A 22,784-nucleotide genomic window follows, 5' to 3' on the forward strand; every position below is an offset into this window, starting at 1 on the left:
TCAGCCCTGAAACAAACAGCCCATGTTCCTTTTCATGTACTTGAATGGCCAGTGCCAGCTTCATAGGAGAAATGCTATCAGATCTTTATTTGGGTTATTTTTACCCTCAAATATCTTGAAGGGTGGGGATTTTTTTATTAAGACATAAGAAAACAACGTCATGCATTGTGCTTTTAGAGAAATGGTTGTCGGTAATTCACACAGATTCCCTGTGTAAGAGTGGCTGGAAATAATAAGAAATTTCTGAAGTTTCTTATTAATATATTAAAGGGAAGGTAACAGAACTGTGAGATGAAAAATCCTCAGATGGTCCAAGGCCAGGTTTGACTGTCTCTTTTGTGTAGCCAGCATGGCACATCTCACCCCAGAAACCTTGAGGTTCAGACGTGGTCAGGATCTTTGATTCTCTTGCAAGAAAATGAAAAGGTTTAATCCTTTCCTGTGCCTTCTGGCATACTAAAACCCATAGTAAATCTTCCTGCAGCTACAACCACAAAAACAATGCTGCATGTAGAATTTCCGGTGGGAGAAAAAACCAAAGAAATGGTTCAAGAACTTCCCTCTCTGACAAAGTTCTGCTGCATTTATTGTTTTCACTCAAACTCATGTGGGATGTGCATCAATTTTGGGGTGTACTTTTTTTTTGTTTGCAAATAAGACGTGACTTCAGATAAATATGTCTTATAGTTCTGTAGACATCCCCAGACTCCTGACAGGGAATGAGTGCATCCCTTATAGGCCTCTAAATCCTGGAAGCTGTGTAGTTTGTAGGAAATCCACTGGAAATCAGGACTGTTGTAAATCCTTAGTTTCTCAATTTGTCTGTCAGGCAAAGTGCCACCAGTGTCAGCAATTGCTAAGGTCTCTGCAAGCAGCTGTGTTGCCAACACAAAAGATGCAGAAATCACTCTTCCCCCCTCTCTTTTCCCTCATCTCCCCTGATGACAAGGTTGCTATTTTAGAAATGCACCCTTTCAGCTCTTTTATTTACCTTCTGGTTTTTGAAAAGGAAGATTTGCTTTCTTCCTGTTTTAAAGCAATGATTAGGGCTAAGAAGTTGCTTTTTTCATAGTTCTCACATGCTCAGTTGAACCTACACAACTCAGTAATACCTGTTCTCTCCTTTTTAGGTAACCATCCCACTACATTGCGGGTGGTCACCAGAGGGACTTCTGCTTCTGAACTCCCCAGAAAATGAAAGGGAAAAATAACATATTGTCCTTCTCTCCATGGCAAAAGCCCCAAAGACCATGAAAGTTTGTGGAAATGCAGATAAGCTGGCTAAAAATAGAGTTTGCTGAATACCATAAATTGCTTTTGGTTTTGGCAGCAGATAGACCAGACTTCTGGTATTGGTTACGCTCCTCTTACACAAGTCGTTGTTAGGGCTTTTATTTAGGATGCTAAAGATGGTGCCCTGGTTTCTTCCCTGCCTGTGGGTTTCCTACTGGTACCTACTGGTCGAGTCCCAGCTTCCAAATTACTGAGGTTCTGGTTTCTAGCCATTGGTTATTGAATTACTTAGAATAAATCAGAAACATTTTAAGAGACAAAATCTAAAGTATCCCTCCTTTGGGAAAAGAAAAGATACAGTAATATTTTAGGAGGAAGAAATACAGGATAGGATCTCTTGGAACTGATGAAAAAATTGTCTTAGTATGCCCCACAGCCCAGGAGAGAGCTCAGATGTCTGAGCTACATTGTTATCAGGTGAATTAAATAGAAGTTGTGTACACTTACATATGCTGTAAAATATGACACTTAATACTCTGCGTGCCTGGAAGTCTGAGGGTTAGCCCCACCTAGTCTGCTTTCAGATGGATTGTGTTTCACTTAGATTTTACTGGCCACTGCTGACACAGTCAGTTCTGCCAGAAAAAGACAGAGGTCCTGATGTTCAGTAACTTAAAAACTGCAAAATAACTCAGTCAAGACACAAGAGATTTTACAGTAATTGTTGCAGTTCTTTCAGCTTTAGTTTGTTGTGCAAAGAGTTAAATAGTTCAAAGGCAGTTTCCTTTGGAGAATGTTTATTTGATCAAGTTCAGTGTGGCTTAGACCCCAAATAGAAATACCAACTTCAAACAGAGCACTGCTATGAGAGAAGGAATGAATAGTCTGTGGCCTCCCAGACCTCACAAGCTATGTTGGTTTGTTACACAGAGTCAAAACAAAGATGTCCCTTAGAACACATATACATTAACTCAGTGTATTTCACACACCACATCTTTTATCTCCCATCTACTTCTCTCCCTGGTCCTTTGGGCTGTGACAAGGCCACTGAGATCCTGGCTGAACTACAGTCTACTCAGTGAAAAGCATATATGGTGTGATTGGACCATCCAAGCTACTCAGATTGTTAGAGAGCGTTAGGGGAGCTACTGCTCCTGTTTACTAAGACTGAAGTACTACATCCTTTGGATTTTGGAACAGTGCTTATCTTTGCTTCTTGGTTCCCTTTACATTGCAGGAAGCAGGGTGAAGAAGAACCCAGTGGGTGCTTCTCTTAGATGGAGCCTGGAAACTCTTGTGGGCTGAGCGTGTTATTGTTTTGTTTCTTCAGGTCCTTAGCTGGCTGAATCTTCAGACTTCTAATAAATGCACTAAGCCTTGAAAAAACATTATTAATGCATGATGAGATACACCAAGTTCAGCCACTAAACCTAAGAGTGAAACCCATGCAGATGCTGTTAGCGCAGGAACCTGGTATCGAGCCAAATCTGGAGAGCCATCTTTGATCTGTCTCCAGATCCTCCTTTTATTTGTAAACATCCAGCTAATCACAGACTTCCTCTGACTTTGATGAAGTGGAAGGAGCCGCATCCTCTGTAAGCGCTGGGAAGGGCTGGAATTGTGCAGCGGCTCAGGATGCAGGGATGGGGGTTCCAGCGCCATCTCGTGGCTCGCTGGGACCGCGCCTGTCCCTGTTCCCAGCGCTGGAATGCTCCAGTCTGCTGGGAGAGGGCGAAGCAGATCCTCCCGCGGCTGTGCATCCCCAAACAATTCTGTGCTTATGGCAGCTGGGCGGTGTTAGTCTGCGAGGAGGGCACAAGGTTTTATCTCTGATCTCCCTTCCTGTGGGCTGCAGGCTCCCGGCAGTGCCGGCGGCTCCGTGTGTGCTACACCCCACCCCACCACAGTTGGCACTGATTAGCAGTGTTTCTGCTGTCTCATCGGAAAAATGTGATTTAATATTCACAGGCAGCCCACCTTCCTGCACTCAGAGGTGGTCCCACACAGCACAGCCGATGTATTTCAGGGAGGTGGTGGAATGAAGTTCAGTCGCGTGTGTGAGTTGTCCATGATTTGCAAATGACAGAGATTTTGGACTGCAAAATGCTGGCTGACAGGGTAATGAACAGCAATGGCAAACACTGATGTCCAGGGGAAAAACAGTACTCACATGCATGCTGTAGTTACAACATCTTTTTTCCCTCCTTTGTTAGTTTACACAAAAAAAAAAAAAAAAAAAAAACCAAAAAAAAAAAAAAAAAACCAAAAAAAAAACCGAGTACTTCCTGACTTCTGAGCTAGTCGTGTAAGAGTTACTTTGCAATAACAGCACTGGTCCAGTGAATTCCCCTCCAAGATTTTAAGAATGTGGCAGGCAGACATATGGCCTTGCTGCCAGAACCAGCAGTACTTTGAAGGTAGCAGTTTGCCCAAGACATGTTTCCCCTGTTCACACTGCCCTCATGGCACAAAACAAAAGCCTTTTGTCCCAGCTGGCCTTTTTGCCCACCTTAAGTATGTGACATAGCGCAGAGGGCAGATGAAATACCAGACAAGCCTGGGCCTGGCACATGCAGTGAGTGAGGGCCTGGCCACGCTGCACACCGAGGTGTGGAGCATCACTCGAGGCTTTCCTCTCCAAGGTGTGCCAGGAAATTCAGCCCTGAGCTGGCCTCGAGGATGCTTTGGCAGGTAAGTAATGCAAAGAGCTGCTAAACCTGGCTTCATGTGCAGCCTCTGCAGTGTAGACACAACCACTTGGGCCAGGACTGCCACAGTCTCATAGAAACACCAAGTGTAAGTTGTCCAGAAGTGGCACAATCATATACTGTGTACAATGTGATTCACATATCCAGAGAAAGAAGTCAGTGTGCAAAAAAAACCCAACAACCCAAGAACCCTGAGGATTGTCCTCAAAAGTTACAACCATACATTTCCAGTTTCTTGATTGTTCCTCTTGGACACAAAGCTGCTCATATTTGTCATGAACTAGTGTGGTTGAAAGAGACTTCCAGAAATTGTAAATATTTATATAATTTATCTGCATTTAACCTAAAATAAGAATTTGGGGGATATGTGAGGGTGTGTGTGTTTAGTAAATACATAACAGTTACCTCTGAGTTTGGCAGGATAAAAAAAAACCATAACCAAAAATACAGTCAAATATGAAGCAGTAAGAACTATTCCAGAGTGGGGGTGTTCCAAGCTGTGAGTGGCTGAGGGGAAATAATACTTGTGCAATTTTTTGAGCATCCACTAAGCCAAGCCATAAACCACTGCTGGAAAGTAACACATACAGTATGAAAACTTGCTTCTGGGAGGTTTGGGAAGTGAAGTTTTTCTTCAGCAAATCTGTAGCTGTTTTGAAAACAGAAGGCAAAGGAAAAAGAAGCAAAAGTTTCTGAAACAAGATGACAACATTGTTTAAGATTGTGTTCTGGTGGGGTAGGGGTTGAAGGAAATGAATGGCTTTTTAAAAGAGTTCCTGACTGTGGTGGGTGCTCTGAATATAACTGAAGGATGGGTATTTAGAGCAAAACCACACATGGTGAGGTGGGAGGGACCACATCATGCTAGCAAATACAGTACTGCAGTGCGGGCTTCTGACTTTTAATATTTTTCTTGCATTTCTTTTCTGCATGGCAGTAGTGAAATAGGGACTTCTAAGCTTCTGAACAACTGAGAGAACCAGATTTGGAGAAGACATGAGGAAGAACTGGTCGGCAAAAGATTTCATAAAAACTCAGAACCTCGTGTGCCAGATCTGAATTGGCACCACCTTTGCTTTTTTGACATAACTGCAGCAGTCGCAAAAGGCACCAAACAGTCAAATTAGAACATGCAGTAAAAGTTGTTTTGGACTCTTCTATGTATCATAAATCTTACTTCTTTGTGACTATTACAGCTGTAAGAAACAAATTCAAAGTCTTTCATGGAGCAAACAGCCAAAAGAGGCAGATGCCAGGTGTTAAGGGCTGCACTGAAATGAATTTGCAAAATTTCTATCCACACGCTGGAGTGCTCCTTTTATGAAATATGGCTTCTTAGAGTTGCTGTCAAAAACTGTGTAGATTTTTTAGTTCAAACATTACAAGTGTATATTCATGCACAATGCTAAACTATCAAGTGTTAAAAAAGAAAAAAAAAAAAAAAAGAGTAAGAGGTGAAAAAAATCTTAAAAACTGAGGACAGAGGGTCCCTGAGAAAGGACAGGATGGTGAGAGAGAGATCCAGCTGACATGATTTCCCCTGCTGCCATGATCATCATTTGCAAGCTGAAGAGGACCTTCCATGGAGCACAGTGCTTGTATGTGGAGAGTAAAGAAATGGTGCTCTGGTCTTTTAAACAGAATGGTGAAAATTTTTTACCGACAAGGAGATGAGAAAATGTAAAATAATCTTCACAGGGCACAGGGTGCACCTTGTTCTGGAGCTAAGCCTTGCAAAAGCTGGCTCGAAGAAGAGAATCAGACGTTCATGTTCAGATTTGAACATTTTAGGAATAGTAATGTTTCCAGCTAAATTAATGGGGGAGGGAAAAACCTTAACTAAAAAAGCAATAAGGCAGTAAGTGTTCCAAATTAGGGCAAGCATGAATTATAAAAATATCAATTTCTTTTGCTTCCCTCAGACAACAGTGGATCAAATTAAGACATGTAAGCAGACTAAACATGCTGATTATATTCTACTGTAGTTACATATTTTACTAATTCTACTCATGATTATAAAAGGATGTTTCATTGTTCACTATAACTGTTATCTCAAGAAGAGTCTGTCTATAATTTTATTTATAATTGGCATCATTTTCATTCCTGTTGTTACAAAGTGTGTACAATATTGTCTGTATTGCAGCTTGTATAGGGCATGTGTCTGTGCTTGCTTTACTCTTTTTGAGTTTATAAAGTTACTATACAAATGCAAGAAAAGATGTTCAGATATCTTTGAATGTGATTCCTTAATCTAATTATGTAGCCCCCAATGTTTCAGCATATAGAGGTTGAAGGTACCAGCTCTATTAACACATAACACCTCAAACATTATTGCAGGTATTTGAAAAGCCTCCAGTGCTGCACTGGGATGCTGACACTTCAGTCCCAGTGGCTGTATGGAGCAAAGGGGAGGATGGTGAATATCTGGGCAAAGCTGGATACCACTGGGGACTCTGCAGGGAGAAGGCACAAGATACCTAAGAGCAAATGGGATGTGCTTTCTATAGACAACATGAAGGACCTTAAGAGCAGGACCACCACAAAGCAGAGCAGAGAAGGGAATACATTTATAGCATCGCCTTCAATAGTATACAAAGTGTAGGACATCTAGAACAGGCTGTGACTGTTCTGTAACTTAGCAATTACTTCCAGTCTATGTAGAGTATCAGTAAAGACATTCCAGGTTAGTTATCATCATCTTTAAAGCTTATTCTGTGCTTTGCAACAGTATCTTTAATAAAATACTCTCACAAATCTGCTTATTATTCTGATTTAATTCCATCTTATACCTGAGTTGATAACAGTCTTGGCAGCAGGGTGAAGGTGCCACCTGCTTCATCAGCTCCTGTGTTTTTCCCATTCACCTGCCAATGACAAGAGGGAAAACAGAGATGAATAATTATCAAATAATCACAGAAATGAGAAAACGAGGAATTCATATCATGCTACCATTCAATTATTATAAAAACTGCTCACACTAAGCATATGAGTAAATCTGAGAGATTAATCACATACTGATCTCTGAGTAAGAAGTATTGGTCTTTGCCTGTGTTTACACTACACCATTTATCTTGTTTAAGACTTAGCATAATTTTCCAGCTTTACAGTTACTGCCAATAATTGCAGTATATTGTTTAACCCCATCACAGCAGTTCTAGGTAAAATTCTTTGTTTTCATTTATTTACCCCCTGGACCATATAGAGTATCCTTTTAATATCTTCAAGCAAGACCAAGCAGAGTTCAGGTACATTAACAGATAAGATCAGAATTCAGAATAATCCTGGAAAGATGCAGATGGGATCTGAAAAGATATTATTTAATAGGAACAAGTGCAAGCTGGAACCATACAAGTAAAGGAACAGCTGCTTAATTTCATAGAATCCTAGAATGGTTTGGGTTAGGGAAGGGACCTTAAGGACCATCTCATTCCAGTGCCCTGCCAAGGGCTGGGGCACCTTTCACCAGACCAGGTTGCTCAAAGCCCCATCCAACCTGTCCTTGAACACTCCCAGGGATGGGGCAGCCACAGCTGCTCTGGGAAACCTGTGCCAGGGCCTCACTCATCCTCACAGTAAAGGATTTCTTCCTTATATCTAAACTAAATTTACTCTTTCAATTTCAATTGAAAAAAAATCAGTGCATTATTTTGGATCATATTCTGAGACTTTGCAACATCGTGATGTTGCAAATAAAGGTAAAAACTGAAATGTAGAAACTGGAGTGTCATCTGCTTCTTCAGAACCACCAAGGCAAGATCTGGTAATGTCTCCAGTTTTGAGCATAGCACTTGAAAACTAAGAGACAAGGTGCATGCAGAGAATCCAAGAGAAAGCAGTGAATGTCTGGAAACCAAGAAGCCTTTCTTCTGAGTACAGGTTGAGTAATTTTAAGTAATTTTACAGAAGAGATGGTGGAGGGAAAACACAATGATTTTCATATAAAAATCTGGTTGCAAAGAAAAACGGCACAACTGTTTCTCATATCCAAAGTCAATATGAATAAAAATAATTGCCTTAAATTGCAAGAAAGGAAATCTTGGTTAAACACAAAATGAGACTAAATGATGTGTTGAGGTCATTTCTGATCTGATTCTGTGATTGCTGGAAAATATTTTGCTTTAAAGTCACTTGCTTAGGACTCAGTAGAGCTGGTAGTGGCTGCAAGAAAAGGAGGCTGCAGTTAAAGGATAAAGAACTCACTGCCTAAAATGCACAGCACACCAGTTTATCTAGTTAGCACTAGTGATACTAACTTCAGCTTTTAATCATGCCTTAGCAAACTGGCAGAAGTCTATGTAAATAAATGTGCTTAAAAACCACTTAATTATAAAATAATTATTCCTTGAAGCATCAAGCATTAGTTTAATCAGTGTTGACAACTTCCATGATTTTATTGAGTCTAATCAATCTGAGGCTGCCTGATTTCAGTTATAAGATAGTGTAATGAGCTATTTTGTTTATTAAAAAAAAAAATAATAGACCTGCCAATTACATGGAAAATCCTAAAAGTGTAATCTGAACATATGGTAAAAATGAAAAAGCCAGAAGGTAAATAAAGCCACTAGGTTTATAATTTTAGGAGATCTGACTCACGAGTTTTGCACTCCTGGTTTGGCAGTATGAAATTACAGTGCCCTGTATTCTGCTGTTCTGACTATTTCCATAGTACTGATCACGCATTTGTGCAATTTGCCAAAAAACACGTTATACAAATTTGCAGAACTTTATTTGTTAGTCACAAAAACAAAGGAGCACTTACATAAGTAAGATGATGTCTTGTGGCTGCCCTTTAAATTAACAAGGAGCAGCTGTGCACAAAACCTGGAGGTATATAAATACAAAGTAAGTTACATAGTTCCCCCACATACACTATGATTTTTAATGCAACACCTTGTTAGAAGAATCTTGTCATTTTATATGCTGTTAGTTCTTGTCTGAATTCCAAGTACCAGACTTACATTAACAAATCTAAACAAGAGGAAGAATTTCAGTGGGGAAAAGGTATTGTGACAAAGTATTACTAGTTCTTAGAATAGCAGTTGCTTAGACTTTTCTGAACTGATTGCTGTATTATGAAATAATCCATTCTCACTGATACAATCTGATTATGCAATTTTTGGGATAGTTTTACAAGGGAAATGAGTATTAGGGAAATGGATACCAGAATTTAAGATCTAAGGTCTTCTGACTGCCAAACCTGAAAAAATCATTCATTGCATTTCAACTTCATCTTAATGATCCAAGTGGTTGATGTCTGATTGAACTCTAATTTGGGTTCAGTCCTATTTTTATACTCCATTGCCTTATGAAACACGTGGGGAAAAAACAATTTTCCTTTTATCATGATAAAGATAAGAGTTGAGTTCTCAGTTCTGCTCCAGATACTGAGCTCTTGCTTCACTGAAGAAATCTAAATATCATCTTCATTTCTGGCTGGGTGGTGTAATGGAGAATAGCCTACAGCATATTACATAACACTGCTAAACAGGAAACATGGGTGCATAATCAATCCTAAACACAAATAAATGGATCAGAAAGAGGCCTGCCACTGCCAGAGGTGCCAAATTGCTGCTCTGGAAGTTGCTGTGAAAATATGGCTTACAGATTCAGGATGAGGGAATAACAGCCAATGTTTTGTTAAAGGGAAAATCAGACTTGTGCTGAAGTCCTCCCCATAAAGCTCACTCTTTAATTTCTGAACCAGTTGGTTTGGCTCACCTGTACCATGATTGCATATGAAGCAACATAAAAGGGAATCATGTGGCTCTTCCCATATGAGAGGATGACTACATGCATGAGTTGGTTCCCAAAGTGCTGACAAAAAGCAGGTTGGTAATAGCTCTGCTGAGAAGAGAGAATACGTCTAATGAGGTTTTGGATGGCTCCCTCTTGTTAGACTGGACTTTCTCTGAGGACATCAGTAAGAGGTGACGGCAAGAACGTCCTGTGAACTTCTGACTGAATAGGAATGAAAGTTAAAAAGCAGACCTAGACATATCATTGCACAGAAGAAAACAGCACCTGTGTGCCCAGCTGGAAAAGAAATACTTCTGCAACAACTGGCTAAACAGCCTCAGTGCAGAGACCTTTGGATTTTTCCTTAGGATGTCTCTTTACACCAGTAGCATTAAAATGGTGTGCTCATGTGTTCCTCCAAGATCTTTTCTCCAGAATTACTACAGCAAAACAACTCCCATGATGAAATAAACAGGACTGAGAGAGTACTCTCAGGGTGAGTAGTAATCCAGGCAATGCAAACACCTCTTTAGCAGGTTACCAGCACATGTGGTATCAGCACAACCATATCAGGGCCACACTAGTTATTGGGCAAGGAAACACCAAACAAGTTTTGAATGAAGCTGTTGTATATATTTTGTGCCTGATTTTTTGGGCTGATAAAACATATGGTTAAAAGCTTTGGGCCAAATAAAGGAAATGTCACTTCTAAATTGGATAAACCTTGTTCAATTACAGCTATAGTTAAATGAGACATCAGATTAATTTTGCTGCGAAGACTGTTTATTGTGTTAATCAATATCGTGTTATTTCCTACTCCCCTTGTTGTCTCCATCTACTGTTTCTATAAATATGTTTTTGAGGCAGGAGTCTTCTTTTTACTCTGGAATAACAGGGTCTGAGTTTGTGCTGCAGCTATTAAAACAGGTTTCTTGTGCATTATTAGTGTTCCTAAGGGACAGTCCTCACAAGGATACAAATAATAAACAACAGCAACTTTTCAGCTGAAACAGAATTTATTATCCACCTCTCTTTGTATTGCCCTGGCATTTCTCCCTGTCCCACATAATACAATCAACTGAATGAAGTGGCAGTGAATTACAGGAAGAGATGGTTCAGTGATGAATCAGTCCCTGGTCTAACTACAAGAGAAACTGACACCCATCCCATCAAAGAAATATGCACACAGGATATACAGAGCAGCTCCTGTAGGCAGAGACAGCTGATGGTTCCCATTTTCCAGTGACTTCTTTTGGATTGCTCCAAGGTCAGAACCCATGTGAAGAAAAAAAAAAAAGACCAGGATCTATGGAAGACTAATAGTTATTTAAGCATGTACAATATGTATGGTCAGAAATCCAGGCTCTTCCATCACAAAACGAAATACATAATGCACAGAAGAGGTGGAGCTCTCATGTCTTGTAAAAAAGGCTTTGAAAAATACACTAATGGAAATAAGGATGTTTTTGAACAGGAGTTACAGTGCCTGTAAAAATTGTGTGAATACAAATCACTCTGGGAAAAGCTGTAACACATTTTCTATGAGGCCAGGGACAGCAAACTGTTGAAGGCTGGGGACAAAACTAATGAAAGAGGATTTAAATATACAGTGACATTAATTCTTCTCTCACACGACTCCTGAAGTCTATGGATAGCAAACTTTTAGCAACACTTTAAAAGGAGCTGAAAAGAAGCTACTCACTAAGACTCCATATAAAAAAAAAAAAAATCTCAGGATGTTTTGCCCTCCTTACTAGAACTGGAATATTTTGAAGTGTTTGTCTCAGAGTACGGAGGCATAATTTGGAGAAACCACAGTGGATTTTCATGTTTAATATATTTTCATCAAAGCACTTTCCTACCTCCGAGTTAATAGCTCCATAGCTTTTGCTAAACGTAGGCGTGACGACATCTCACATTAGCACAACAGAGAAGAATTTGGAGGCGGTTCAAGAATGGTCACCACGCAGGAACACGCAGCAACAGGGCCCCCAGAGCCCCACCGGAGCCATGCCCTGAGCTCTGGTGCCGGGGCACGAGGGGACAGCCCGGTGCCATTCCCTCAGTTCCGAGGGGGGACAGGACGGGACAACCCGGTGTGGCTCCCCGAGTTTGGGTACCGGGACAGACACGGGGCGGGGGTGTTGTCAGCCGGCCAAGTTCGGGCGAAATAAGGCTAAACACGGGCTCGGCAGGACTTTCCCTCAGCGGGAGGGCGCGGAGATGTGTGAGGGGAGGCGTTCCGCCATGACAGTGCGGGGGTCGCCGCGGCGGGGGAGGGGTGGCGGCCGTTCGGGGGAGAGGCTGAAGGGAGGTGTGTGTCTGTGTCAGGGAGGGAGGGCGACATTTCTGCCTCCCTGCGACCAAATAAGGGCAAATTCCCCAGTGCCGGGCTGAGCGCTCAGGAATTACAAACACCGCACGGCTCGAGCGGCTGCGAACCCACAACCCCCCCCCCCCCCCACCCCGCGGGTCCGCTCGGGCGGAGCGCGGGGGCGTCCCGTAGCGACCGCACAGCCCCACGCCCCCCGGCCCGCCCCCGCCTGCCATTGGACAGCGCTGCTGTCAATCCCCGGTATAACGTCATGTCAGCTGGAACTTTCTAGCTGAGGTTCGCGCCGGGGGCGGGGCGAGGGGACAGCACGTCCGCTGATTGGCTGAGCGCGACGGCGCACGAGAAAAACCCGGAAGAATCGCGGCCCCAGAGGGGCGGGCTGGCGGGTAGGCGCTAGCGGTTCTGATTGGCCAGAGCGTTGGGGGTGGGCACTCCCCGGCGCCTCGCGGGGGCGATTGGCCAAACGGCTTTTCGAGGGGCGTCGGGATTGGCCGTCAGGGTTCTGGCAGGTTCCAGAAGCGGCAGCGGCGGGTATAAAACGAGCGGCGGCGGCGCGAGCTGGTCATATCGCGCCGCGGCGGCAGCTGGAGCGGGCGGGGTGGACACGGGCGAGCAGCACCACAAACAGCCGACACCATGTCTGCCAAGGGGCCGGCGATCGGCATCGACCTGGGCACCACGTACTCCTGCGTGGGTGTCTTTCAGCACGGCAAGGTGGAGATCATCGCCAACGATCAGGGGAACCGCACCACACCCAGCTATGTGGCGTTTACCGATACGGAGCGGCTCATCGGGGATGCTGCCAAGAACCAGGTAGCAATGAACCCCACCAACACCATCTTTGATGCCAAACGCCTCATCGGCCGCAAGTATGATGACCCCACAGTGCAGTCAGACATGAAGCACTGGCCTTTCCGTGTGGTGAATGAGGGAGGCAAGCCCAAGGTGCAGGTGGAGTACAAGGGGGAGATGAAGACCTTCTTCCCAGAGGAGATCAGCTCCATGGTGCTGACCAAGATGAAGGAGATTGCTGAGGCCTATCTGGGGTGCAAGGTGCAGAATGCTGTCATCACAGTGCCGGCGTACTTCAATGACTCCCAGCGCCAGGCCACCAAGGATGCCGGCACCATCACAGGCCTCAATGTGATGCGTATCATCAACGAGCCCACCGCAGCCGCTATCGCGTATGGCCTGGACAAGAAAGGAACCCGGGCTGGAGAGAAGAATGTCCTCATCTTTGACCTGGGAGGGGGCACCTTCGATGTCTCCATCCTTACCATCGAGGATGGGATTTTTGAGGTAAAGTCCACAGCTGGTGACACCCATTTGGGTGGGGAGGACTTTGACAACCGCATGGTGAACCACTTTGTGGAAGAATTCAAGCGCAAGCACAAGCGTGACATTGCTGGCAACAAGCGAGCGGTGAGGCGGCTGCGCACGGCTTGTGAGAGGGCAAAGCGCACCCTCAGCTCCTCCACACAGGCTAGCATTGAGATTGACTCTCTGTTTGAGGGCATTGACTTCTACACCTCCATCACTCGTGCCCGTTTTGAGGAGCTCAATGCTGACCTTTTCCGTGGCACCCTGGAGCCGGTGGAGAAGGCTCTGCGTGATGCCAAGCTCGACAAGGGCCAGATCCAGGAGATCGTGCTGGTGGGTGGCTCTACCCGGATCCCCAAGATCCAGAAGCTGCTACAGGATTTCTTCAATGGCAAAGAGCTGAACAAGAGCATCAACCCCGATGAGGCTGTGGCTTACGGTGCTGCCGTACAAGCAGCTATCCTCATGGGAGACAAGTCTGAGAACGTGCAGGATCTGCTGCTGCTGGATGTCACCCCTCTGTCCCTGGGCATCGAGACGGCTGGAGGAGTGATGACTGCTCTCATCAAGCGCAACACCACCATCCCCACCAAACAAACTCAGACCTTCACCACCTACTCCGACAACCAGAGCAGCGTCCTGGTCCAGGTGTACGAGGGTGAGAGGGCTATGACAAGGGATAACAACTTGCTGGGCAAGTTTGACTTAACAGGCATCCCCCCAGCACCCAGGGGAGTCCCCCAGATCGAGGTCACTTTTGACATCGATGCCAATGGTATCCTGAACGTCAGCGCCGTGGACAAGAGCACGGGTAAGGAGAACAAGATCACCATCACCAATGACAAGGGTCGCCTCAGCAAGGACGACATTGACCGCATGGTGCAAGAAGCAGAGAAGTACAAAGCAGAGGATGAAGCTAACCGGGATCGGGTGGCAGCTAAGAACTCCCTCGAGTCCTACACTTACAACATGAAGCAGACAGTGGAGGATGATAAACTGAAGGGAAAGATCAGTGACCAGGACAAGCAGAAAGTGCTCGACAAGTGCAAGGAGGTGGTGTCTTGGCTCGACCGCAACCAGATGGCTGAGAAGGAAGAATACGAGCACAAGCAGAAAGAGCTGGAGAAACTCTGCAACCCGATTGTCACAAAATTGTACCGGGGAGATGGAGGGGCCGGTGGTGGCTCTGGTGGCCCCACCATCGAAGAAGTAGATTAAAGAGGACTGAAGTAAAGACTGGTTTATGGACAGTCACTCCATTCTTTGCTTTGTTTTTTTTTTTCTAACGTTTAAGGAAAACGTCCTTGCCGATAACAGAGTTTATTCTGTTGGGTGTGTATAAAGGCAGATCTGTCAGCTTGGTTTTGATAAGAGGGAAGGCACGTCCTGCTTTATAAGGTTAGTAATAGACAAATGTTGTTAATTCAGATACAGCTGTTTGTGTTCTGGATGTTTGTCTCTGTCTCTTCTAAAGTAACCACTTGACTGTTGCAGTTGACAAGTTTCAAGTTATGCATGAAAACCTTTACAAAAGATGAAAAAAAAAATTTGCCGAATTTGGCTTCTGGAAATTTTGGTAATAAATAAAATGTTTTAAAAGCATAAATCTGTCCTCTTTCTCCTCTCTGTGAAGGGGCAGTAGTGGGGTGGGGGGGGGTGGGAGTAAGGAAGACCTTTCTGCTGGTGTCTGTGGCTCTGGGGGGTGACAGCAGTGGAGCAGGGGGCGTTGGGCTCCGGAGGGGTGGCTGATGCCCTGGAGTGGCAATGGGGGAGAGCATGGGGGCTCCTTGAGCCCAGCTTGGGATGGGTGCTGGGGAGGGGGTGTCCTGGTGTTGCAGCCCCCCGGTTTCCTGGCAGAGGCAGTGGGAGTGCGGCTCCTGGGATTTTCACAGCAAGGAGAAATTCCCCGGAGTTGTGTGCCGGTGCTGTTTTGGGGCAGGACCTGCTCCTACCCGCAACCAGTGGCTGGGGCTGCAGTTCCCAGCTTGGGAATGCATCGTGTGCGTGCGGCTGGGAGAGAACAGCGGGGAAATGAGGACAACAGAAATAGTCCTGCTTGGCAGGTGGTGGGGCTCGGTAAAATAGAGACCGGCTTGTGGGCAGCTGTAAAGTGCTGAGCTATTCTTGGGTTGCTTGTGTGCTCGCTGAGCTTTCAATACTTTACTGTGTGTTTTTCTCCTCTTTAGACAATCAAAAGTAGAGCTGGGAGTGCTGAGTAAGGAGCTGGTATGCTGAACTTAATAGAATAGGCAAAATCCGTAGTAGTTAAACTCGTCTGGCTTTGCTGCAAACTGTCTGCAGAGCTCTTCATTTGTATAAGAAAGCAAAAAACCTGGCAGGCAGCTTGGGAGTCCGAGGCGCTGCGAGTTAATGAGCTCTCCTGCAGCAGCCTGGTGGCACGCACATTTCGGACTGGCTTGTCCTTTAAGGGAAAAAACTGCAGAGCAGTGGGCAGCTGAAGGGAATCGGCTGCCGTGTTTTGGTTTGTTGCTTGTTTGGATATCAGCAGCGTTGGTGTCTTGGGAACCGTGGTGGGTGCTGCCCTGCCAGCTCTCCCCACTGCAAACAGCTTTTAGGACTCTGATTGCTTAAGCTTGTAGGTGATGTATATTTAAAACAAAAATCTATAGTTAGTTCTTTGTGTCAAGAAGGGAGGCAACAATAAAATTGTTTAGTATTTAATAACCAGCAGAGATGTAACACTCTGGTTTACTACATGGATTTCTCTCAGCTTTCCAGGGCACTCACTGACTGTGGCTTTCTCTTTACTAGCTGCAGAGAAGGATTGCAGTCATCACAGGGGAGAATGTGAGGCTTGTAAAAAGCTTGTTTGATAGCTGTTGTTGCAAATGACTCAAAACCACTTCAGGTTTATGGAGCAGCTCGCAGGTAAATGTCAGTGCCATTGCTGTGAGATTGAAGAAGTCGATTGCAGCAACTTCAGCACCTGCTGAGGGCTTCAGTGAGATCTCCAAAGGCAGCAGTCAGGCTCCTGGTGTTCAGGTACACAGCACTTTCCTGCCTGTTTCCAGGTACACTGCCTCTTGATTTCCAGGCTCTGACATAGAGAGGGCCCCTGGGAATGAGAAGGTACTGTGACTTTTAATTTTATTTTTCCCCTAGGAATGAATAGGTAATATGTTTATGAATGGCACTAGATTTTCTGTAAATGAAAAGTTGTTGCTGTAAACTGTAATACTTTGTCACATAAACTCTTCTTAACCAAAATCCCACTACTATGGGATGACAGTGAGGAATAGGTAGCACTCATTTTCATTGTAAATGCAGGTTGAACTATTTTTTTTTCTATTAACCAACTGGTAATTGCCCTTGCCACATAGTTTCCTTTACTTTTCAGCTCTTGGTTTGCATTCCTCAGCGTCGCTTCCCAGTTATTAAACACAATTTTTTGTTATTTAAGTGTCTTGCAGAGCTAATGGAGCTAAATGCACACAGCAGACAGTTTGTCCCACGCCTGTGCTGTTTTCTGTCCTTCCTCTCACCTCGGCCACTGCTGCTTTGTGCCTGTTCCAGCAGTGAGGCAGTCACGGAAAAGAGAGCAGGGATGTGGGGTCTCCATCTAAATGGTGAAAGTGGCTGAGGACAACAACAGGTTAACACTGGGAGAGTTGTATTTTTTTTTTCCCTACAAAAGAGGTGATTTTTTGGGGTGATACACCTAAGGCTATGTGTGGGGGTATGTAATAAAGGATTGGAAACTTGTGCTGACTTACATGCTTGGGAAAAGATTTATAGTCTTGAGGCACAAAGTAGCCTTTCAGATATGTGAACAAACAAACCCCCAGAAATGCAAGAAGAAGAAAACTTGAAGAGCTCAGAGCTAGATTCCTTGCATTCATTCACTTAGTTTATAAAATAGAGAAAAAACTTCACGTTGATTTTCAGTATGTTGTACTAACTGTAGAGTGAACTCTGATCCTATTAATGGAAACTTGCCACTGACTCCAGTGGGTCTCTATTCCCACCTCCCCTCCCCAGTTTCTTAAAGAAATAAAGTCAATTTCCCAAATGCTGCTCCTCATTTGCAGATTGGTGCTTGTGGTGCGTCCATGTCCTTCTGGGGAGCAGTTGCACATTTCAAATGTATTTGGCAAAGTCAGGAGAGTAATCTTGTTTAAAATCTGCAGTTTCATTGCTTTTGCTCTCAGCGTCTCTCATCCTGTGCATGGTCCTGACTCACAGGAAAGCCAGCTGCTCCTGTCAAAATCCTGGGCTGGCTTTCTGAACTTTGCCAAGCTCCAATAAGGCTGTGCAAGAAAGACAAAGCCCATAAGGGAGAATGTAAAGTGCTTGTAAGTCCTAGCACTTGTGCAACGCCTGTATTAACTTTTGATGGCTCCATAAGTTTTTCTGATTGAGTTGGGATGGTGTTATTTCAAATAGAGGAACACCCGTGGCATTAACACTGGAGAATTTAATCACCCAAATTAAACCCCTCCAGCCAAGCCGTGTCACGCTGCAATTCCCTACCATAACTTTGCAGGGGAAAGAGCCAAAAAAAAAAAAAAAAAAAAAGACCAAGCCAAAAGCATTGCTCAAACCCCGTGCAGTGTGAGAGCCCTCGGAAGGAGCTGAGGACAGGAGAGGTGTGTGAGGGCAGCCCATGGGAGCCGGGACGTGCTCGGACAGGCGGTGTCCACCCAGCCGGCCGGGTGAGTCAGCCCGGCCCCGCCGCTCCGCAGCGTCTGTTTGAAGTTGTGCACACAGACAGGCTGCAGCCCTGCTCATCCCTTGTGATACCATCTTCAAGGCAGGAATGAATACAGCCCAGCAGCCTGCCTTTTATCTCTCGGCAGGCGCTGTGTGCAGCCCTGCAGGCTGCCGAGCATTTCTCTTGGGAGCTGCCTGTCATTTAGGTTCGCCTTGAAGGTTTGGTGCAGCCAAGGTAGGACACGAAGGATCTCAGGACTGCACCATAAATTCTGTCTTCCCCATCGTGAGGCACTTGTACAGATACATATGAGGAACAGGAAGAAAGAGAAAAAATATTCAGGAAATTCACATTTCCAGTCTTGGCACTCACATTAAATGCGAGGCATCACATTAAAAAACATGGCCTTACACCCAGCACGCATACTTAAAGTTCCTTTTTTTCAGTCTTGTCAGTGCAGTGCAGGGTAACAGCATTTTGAACTCGACTTATCTCAAAGGTATTCCTTGTTTCTCCTCCTTGGCCCTGTGCCTGGCATGAGTTTCCCTAACTGTGTCCCTTCAGGAAGCACATGGTGGTCTGATCTCTGCTGCTGCACCTTGGCACTCGGGAGTCCTGGGATGTTAAAGCAGCAAAGCATGTGGATGCTCTTACAGCAGCAAAATTACCTTCTCTAGTTGTTCATCACAGGAAAGTTATCACCCCTCCCTACCCCACAGCGAAACAAGTTATGCTAGTAAAGCCTCTTTAGCACACCTATGTGGGTCAGGTATCACATCTCTCTGCTGCTCTCCTCCATGTATTTATGCAGGCAGGAGCCTATAGCACAGACCTGCCTCTGGAGCAGATCTTGCTTGCAGCAGCGTGGTGATTATAGAGTTGGGCAGGCCAGCATTTCCAGATGCAACAACATATTTCACTTCCACATATGAAATGGCAGTATTAAAACCCCCTGATCCACCCTTGCATGACCCATTTGCCTTTACTCTCTCCTGCATCAAGAGGGTGGAGACAGAGACAAGCTGGCTCACCTTGTCATCCCAGTAACAGCACCAGCCCGGAATTTCAGAGAGGGGAGAAATTTCCCTCTAAGAGCCGACACTTTTTTTGTAGTCTTAAAGAAAACTGAGAGTACAGGAAATTTTTGCCCCTTTTCCACTGCTGAAGATATTCTCTCCCACCATTCAGGAATTGTTTTTTTTGTTGGCCTTTGCAAAAGTTGACAGATTTCTGTTGCATCCTGGACCAAGCAGTGTGAGGTTGTTCTTGCCCATGCTTAGGTAGCCAGTTGGCAGCACCTGTACCTTACCTGCTGGAGCAGTTAAAAATGCAACTGCTCCAAATTTATTTGCAGGTCAGCAGTTAAAAATCTATGTTGGCTAGGATTAAGGAGACAAAATCACTTGCAGAAGTGGTGATGCTGTGTACTTTGGCGGCACTCTAGAAACTTCTATGGGTTTAGGAGGTCTTGGTTGCCTTTCTATATTCACTGCCAAGCACCATGAAATACTTTCTGTCAATCCTTGTAAGAGCTGCTGCACAGTTGCACTGACAGTCTGGCAATCACATGTCATGGATGAAAGCAGAATTTCTTTTTGCCAGGCTGTATGTAAAAATGTATACATATTTCTTTCAAAACCACATTGCTCAATTGGAAGACTCCTTATTTCCCTGCTGAAGACCTCATTCATTTGCATTTGTGTTTGCAAATGTTCCAACACAGCCTGGTTAAAGACATTTGATGGTAGCTAGTCCTTAGTCCTACCCGCAGCACTACAGGTGGGAGATAACTAATTTTAAAATTCTGATAATATAAAAAGTCTCTGTAATCCACAAAAAAACCCCTAAAAGCCAGGTTGTCTGCCATAATTTCCTTCAAGTTTTCTTCAAAGCTCACAGAATTGAATAGAGAAGATCTTGTCTATAGCATTTCTATATTAATTTTTCACCTTCCCCCCCCCCCCATTTCTGGAGCAGGGAGATGGTTATTACATCCCGAGAAGAACTAGAAATTAGGCTATGGCATTTTTGGGTAAAGTTTGTAGATTTCTGACCACCTCAGAATACAGAATCAAAATCAAAATTTTGAAAATACCTTTTGAGTGTGAGGTACCTTTTAATACTTCTTCCTTTCTGTCAGAGGTACTTTATAACAAAAGGTTGATTGTTGGGGGTGCAAGGCTGTGTGAAAAGGGCTGACAACTACTTGTGTTCAATAACTTCATCTGATAAAACCATGCAGGGGGAGTCATGGCACGAGGAGTTCACTAGAAGAATGTGCAGCTGGTTTTTCTGGCTTTCCAAAATGAGACTGCAACTAAGGGGAACTCCTGGGTTTCCCTCAGACCTTTGGTGTGGACTCAGGACCTGGTTCTGCCTCTGCCTGTCAGCACCTTCAGGCAGGCTGGAGCTGTGGATGTGGCTCTGAGGGCTCTGGTTCTGGGGCAGGCTGGTGCTGGGTGTGAGGTGGGCATAACGTGAAGTGGACACAACTTCTGGTTCCCCTCCACTGCAGCTACCAAACTGCCCTTTGCTTTGTGTTATCCACTGTTCAAATTGCTGAAAACAGGGAATTAGGAGCTTCCATGTTGCACAAAACTGAAGTGAAAACCTGCACCAATGTTCCTGGTATCTTGCCCAAGGGACAGTATTTATTCCATTCACACAGCATGATCCTGTTTTTAATGAGCAGGCAGAGCACTTGGCAGGTAAATGGTGTAGTCATGGACAGTATTAGCTACTGTGAAATTGAAATCTGTGCTTGTGTGTCCAATACAAACAGTAATGCACACATGGAGTCTAGTGTTCCCAGAGAAACCAGGGCTGACATTTAACAGCCCCTGGGAAAAGAGGAGGAAATTAATACAGTGGGTATGGGAGACAGGCTTGACACAGCAAGAATAAAGAGGCAGAGAAGAGGTGGATGACTGGATGGTGAGTCAGTGATATTTTTGTTGAGTTTATGCATTTGTTTACTTTCTGGGTGTGATATCCAAATTAAACATTAGATATACCTAAAGAATGGATACAAATACATATTGTTGAGTGTTCTCAGCTACTGGGATGCTCATGGACACACAAACACCACAAGAAACAACACTAAAAGAAGCCTATTAAGGGTTCAAGGTCAGTTGTTCAGAATTATGACAATTGGAGCAAGCCTGTTGCTTGCTTTCTTTGGGCTTATGCCTCATAACCCAGTTTTTAATTATGCACTAACAGGTTTTTTAATTTTTTTTTTTCTTCTGCAGGGCACCTGCCTCAGCCAGTGCACACAATGGGCAGTGTAAGCTCTAAGAAGGTAGTAGTTTCTGATTCAACATACACCTTAGTTAGCTCTGAAGAAGAATTGTTGCTTAGGACGCTGCCTGTGGAACTCATCACCATCACATCTTGATTGCTTCACATTATCTATTTAGTTTTTAACCCTCAGATGTATATAATTCCCACAAGAAAGAAGGTGATAAATCAGCAAAATCCAAATGCCATGTGTCTGTTATGGCATCTTCCACTGGAAATGCCAAGTTTTTTCAGCAAGCTTAGTGTTATGCTTTTTGTGGACTGTTCAAAGCAGATTTCCATTACAGAGGAAGGTTTCTCTCCCCTTCCTCCTGCACTTCAAACACTAACACAGGTAGCCCTGGGTCTCTGCAACACATCCTTTACTTTTGCCAATTCTTTTAGCACAACTTTTACTGAAGTCAAGATGAGCCAGTGGTCTCCTGAGGCTGATGACAGCCCTGCTCTCTAAAAATGAGCCAATGAGCCATCAGTTCCATCCATTCTCTTTTCCACTGAATGCTGCCTGGCCGCCATGGATGAGATCTGAGGCTGTTCCCAAACCTGCTTCTCTCATCCTCTTAAATATGTAACTTGGCTGCCAAGTCATAGATATGCACTTGGCAGCCAGCAATAGCAACTGGAAACACAACATACACAATGCAATTATATAAAAAAATGGAAAGAGATGGCTGCAGAGAGCAGAGCCAGAGAGCAATTTTCATTTTCAGGCTGTTTTGAGATCTTTGCTTACCTATCCATATCCATTCTGTTTGCATGGATATGCCTCCAAATAGTACCCACAAGAGAAAAGATGCAGTGTTTGGAAGGCTTTGGAAATAAGGGAAGTTAGGGACAGGTTGCTTTATGGAAATTTTCTTTCCCCACATTGTGTTGTCCATTTGTTCTTCCACGTGGTCATGAACACCTGTGATACTTTCAGGACTATCTTCCCTAATTAGCAACTCCTGCAAAAATTGTTGATGCCATTTTTAAGAGATGGAAGCACAGAAAATGTTCCTTCTGTCTTACTGACTTGACCTGTCCTAGGTTAAGTATTTTAGTCCTTCAAAGTATACAGTAGTGCAGCAACATTTTCTTAGGTTGTAGCTGACCTGGTCTGCTGCAAGGTGTGATCCTTCCCTTGTCCCCATGTGTTTATCTGTATCTCCACTGGCCCCTGTCTGACTCCACCATGAACTGATAGAAAATGCTAACTAAACAGAAAGCTTCTCATTTATTTTTGCTGGATGACTACTTTTGACAGTTTAGGGAGCCGCCTTGCTGTGGGGTCAAAGATAAAGAATCATCACACAGGTAAATGATGGGAAAATTTTGATGGGATCAAGAATGCTTCTTCCATTAACAACTGGCTCTTAGGCTGGTTTAGCTGTAATGTGAAACCTCACCCTTGATGGAGACTTGACTTCTATTGGCAAAAAGTGCTTTTGTCAGCATAACTTGTACCAATTTTGGGTGTGAACTAAGCAATACCAGTTAT

At 44.3% G+C, this 22,784-nt stretch overlaps 2 protein-coding genes across 2 annotated transcripts in view; both read left to right on the forward strand.

Moving 5' to 3' along the window:
* Positions 1-6,699, forward strand: part of ZBTB1 (zinc finger and BTB domain containing 1) — a 27,368-nt gene extending 20,669 nt beyond the window's left edge. The window contains exon 3 of the mRNA XM_071426276.1: positions 4,879-6,699. Within this exon, the coding sequence (XP_071282377.1) occupies positions 4,879-4,915 (37 nt within the window). The 3' untranslated portion in view covers positions 4,916-6,699. The remainder of the gene's footprint in view (positions 1-4,878) is intronic.
* A 5,868-nt stretch (positions 6,700-12,567) lies between these two features.
* HSPA2 (heat shock protein family A (Hsp70) member 2) lies at positions 12,568-14,938 on the forward strand. The gene has a single exon (XM_071426279.1). The coding sequence runs from the start codon at positions 12,649-12,651 to the stop codon at positions 14,548-14,550; it is 1,902 nt and encodes a 633-aa protein (XP_071282380.1). The 5' UTR covers positions 12,568-12,648; the 3' UTR covers positions 14,551-14,938.
* Positions 14,939-22,784: the final 7,846 nt, after the last annotated feature.

The sequence above is a fragment of the Agelaius tricolor genome, unplaced genomic scaffold (assembly GCF_023055355.1).
Source record: "Agelaius tricolor isolate 1412-34295 unplaced genomic scaffold, bAgeTri1.0.p SCAF_5, whole genome shotgun sequence".
NCBI classification, from domain to species: Eukaryota; Metazoa; Chordata; class Aves; order Passeriformes; family Icteridae; genus Agelaius; species Agelaius tricolor.

Coding starts and splice junctions, on each gene's coding strand:
- HSPA2 (XM_071426279.1), top strand. CDS start 12,649: ATGTCTGCCAAGGGGCCGGCGATCGGCATCGACCTGGGCACCACGTAC.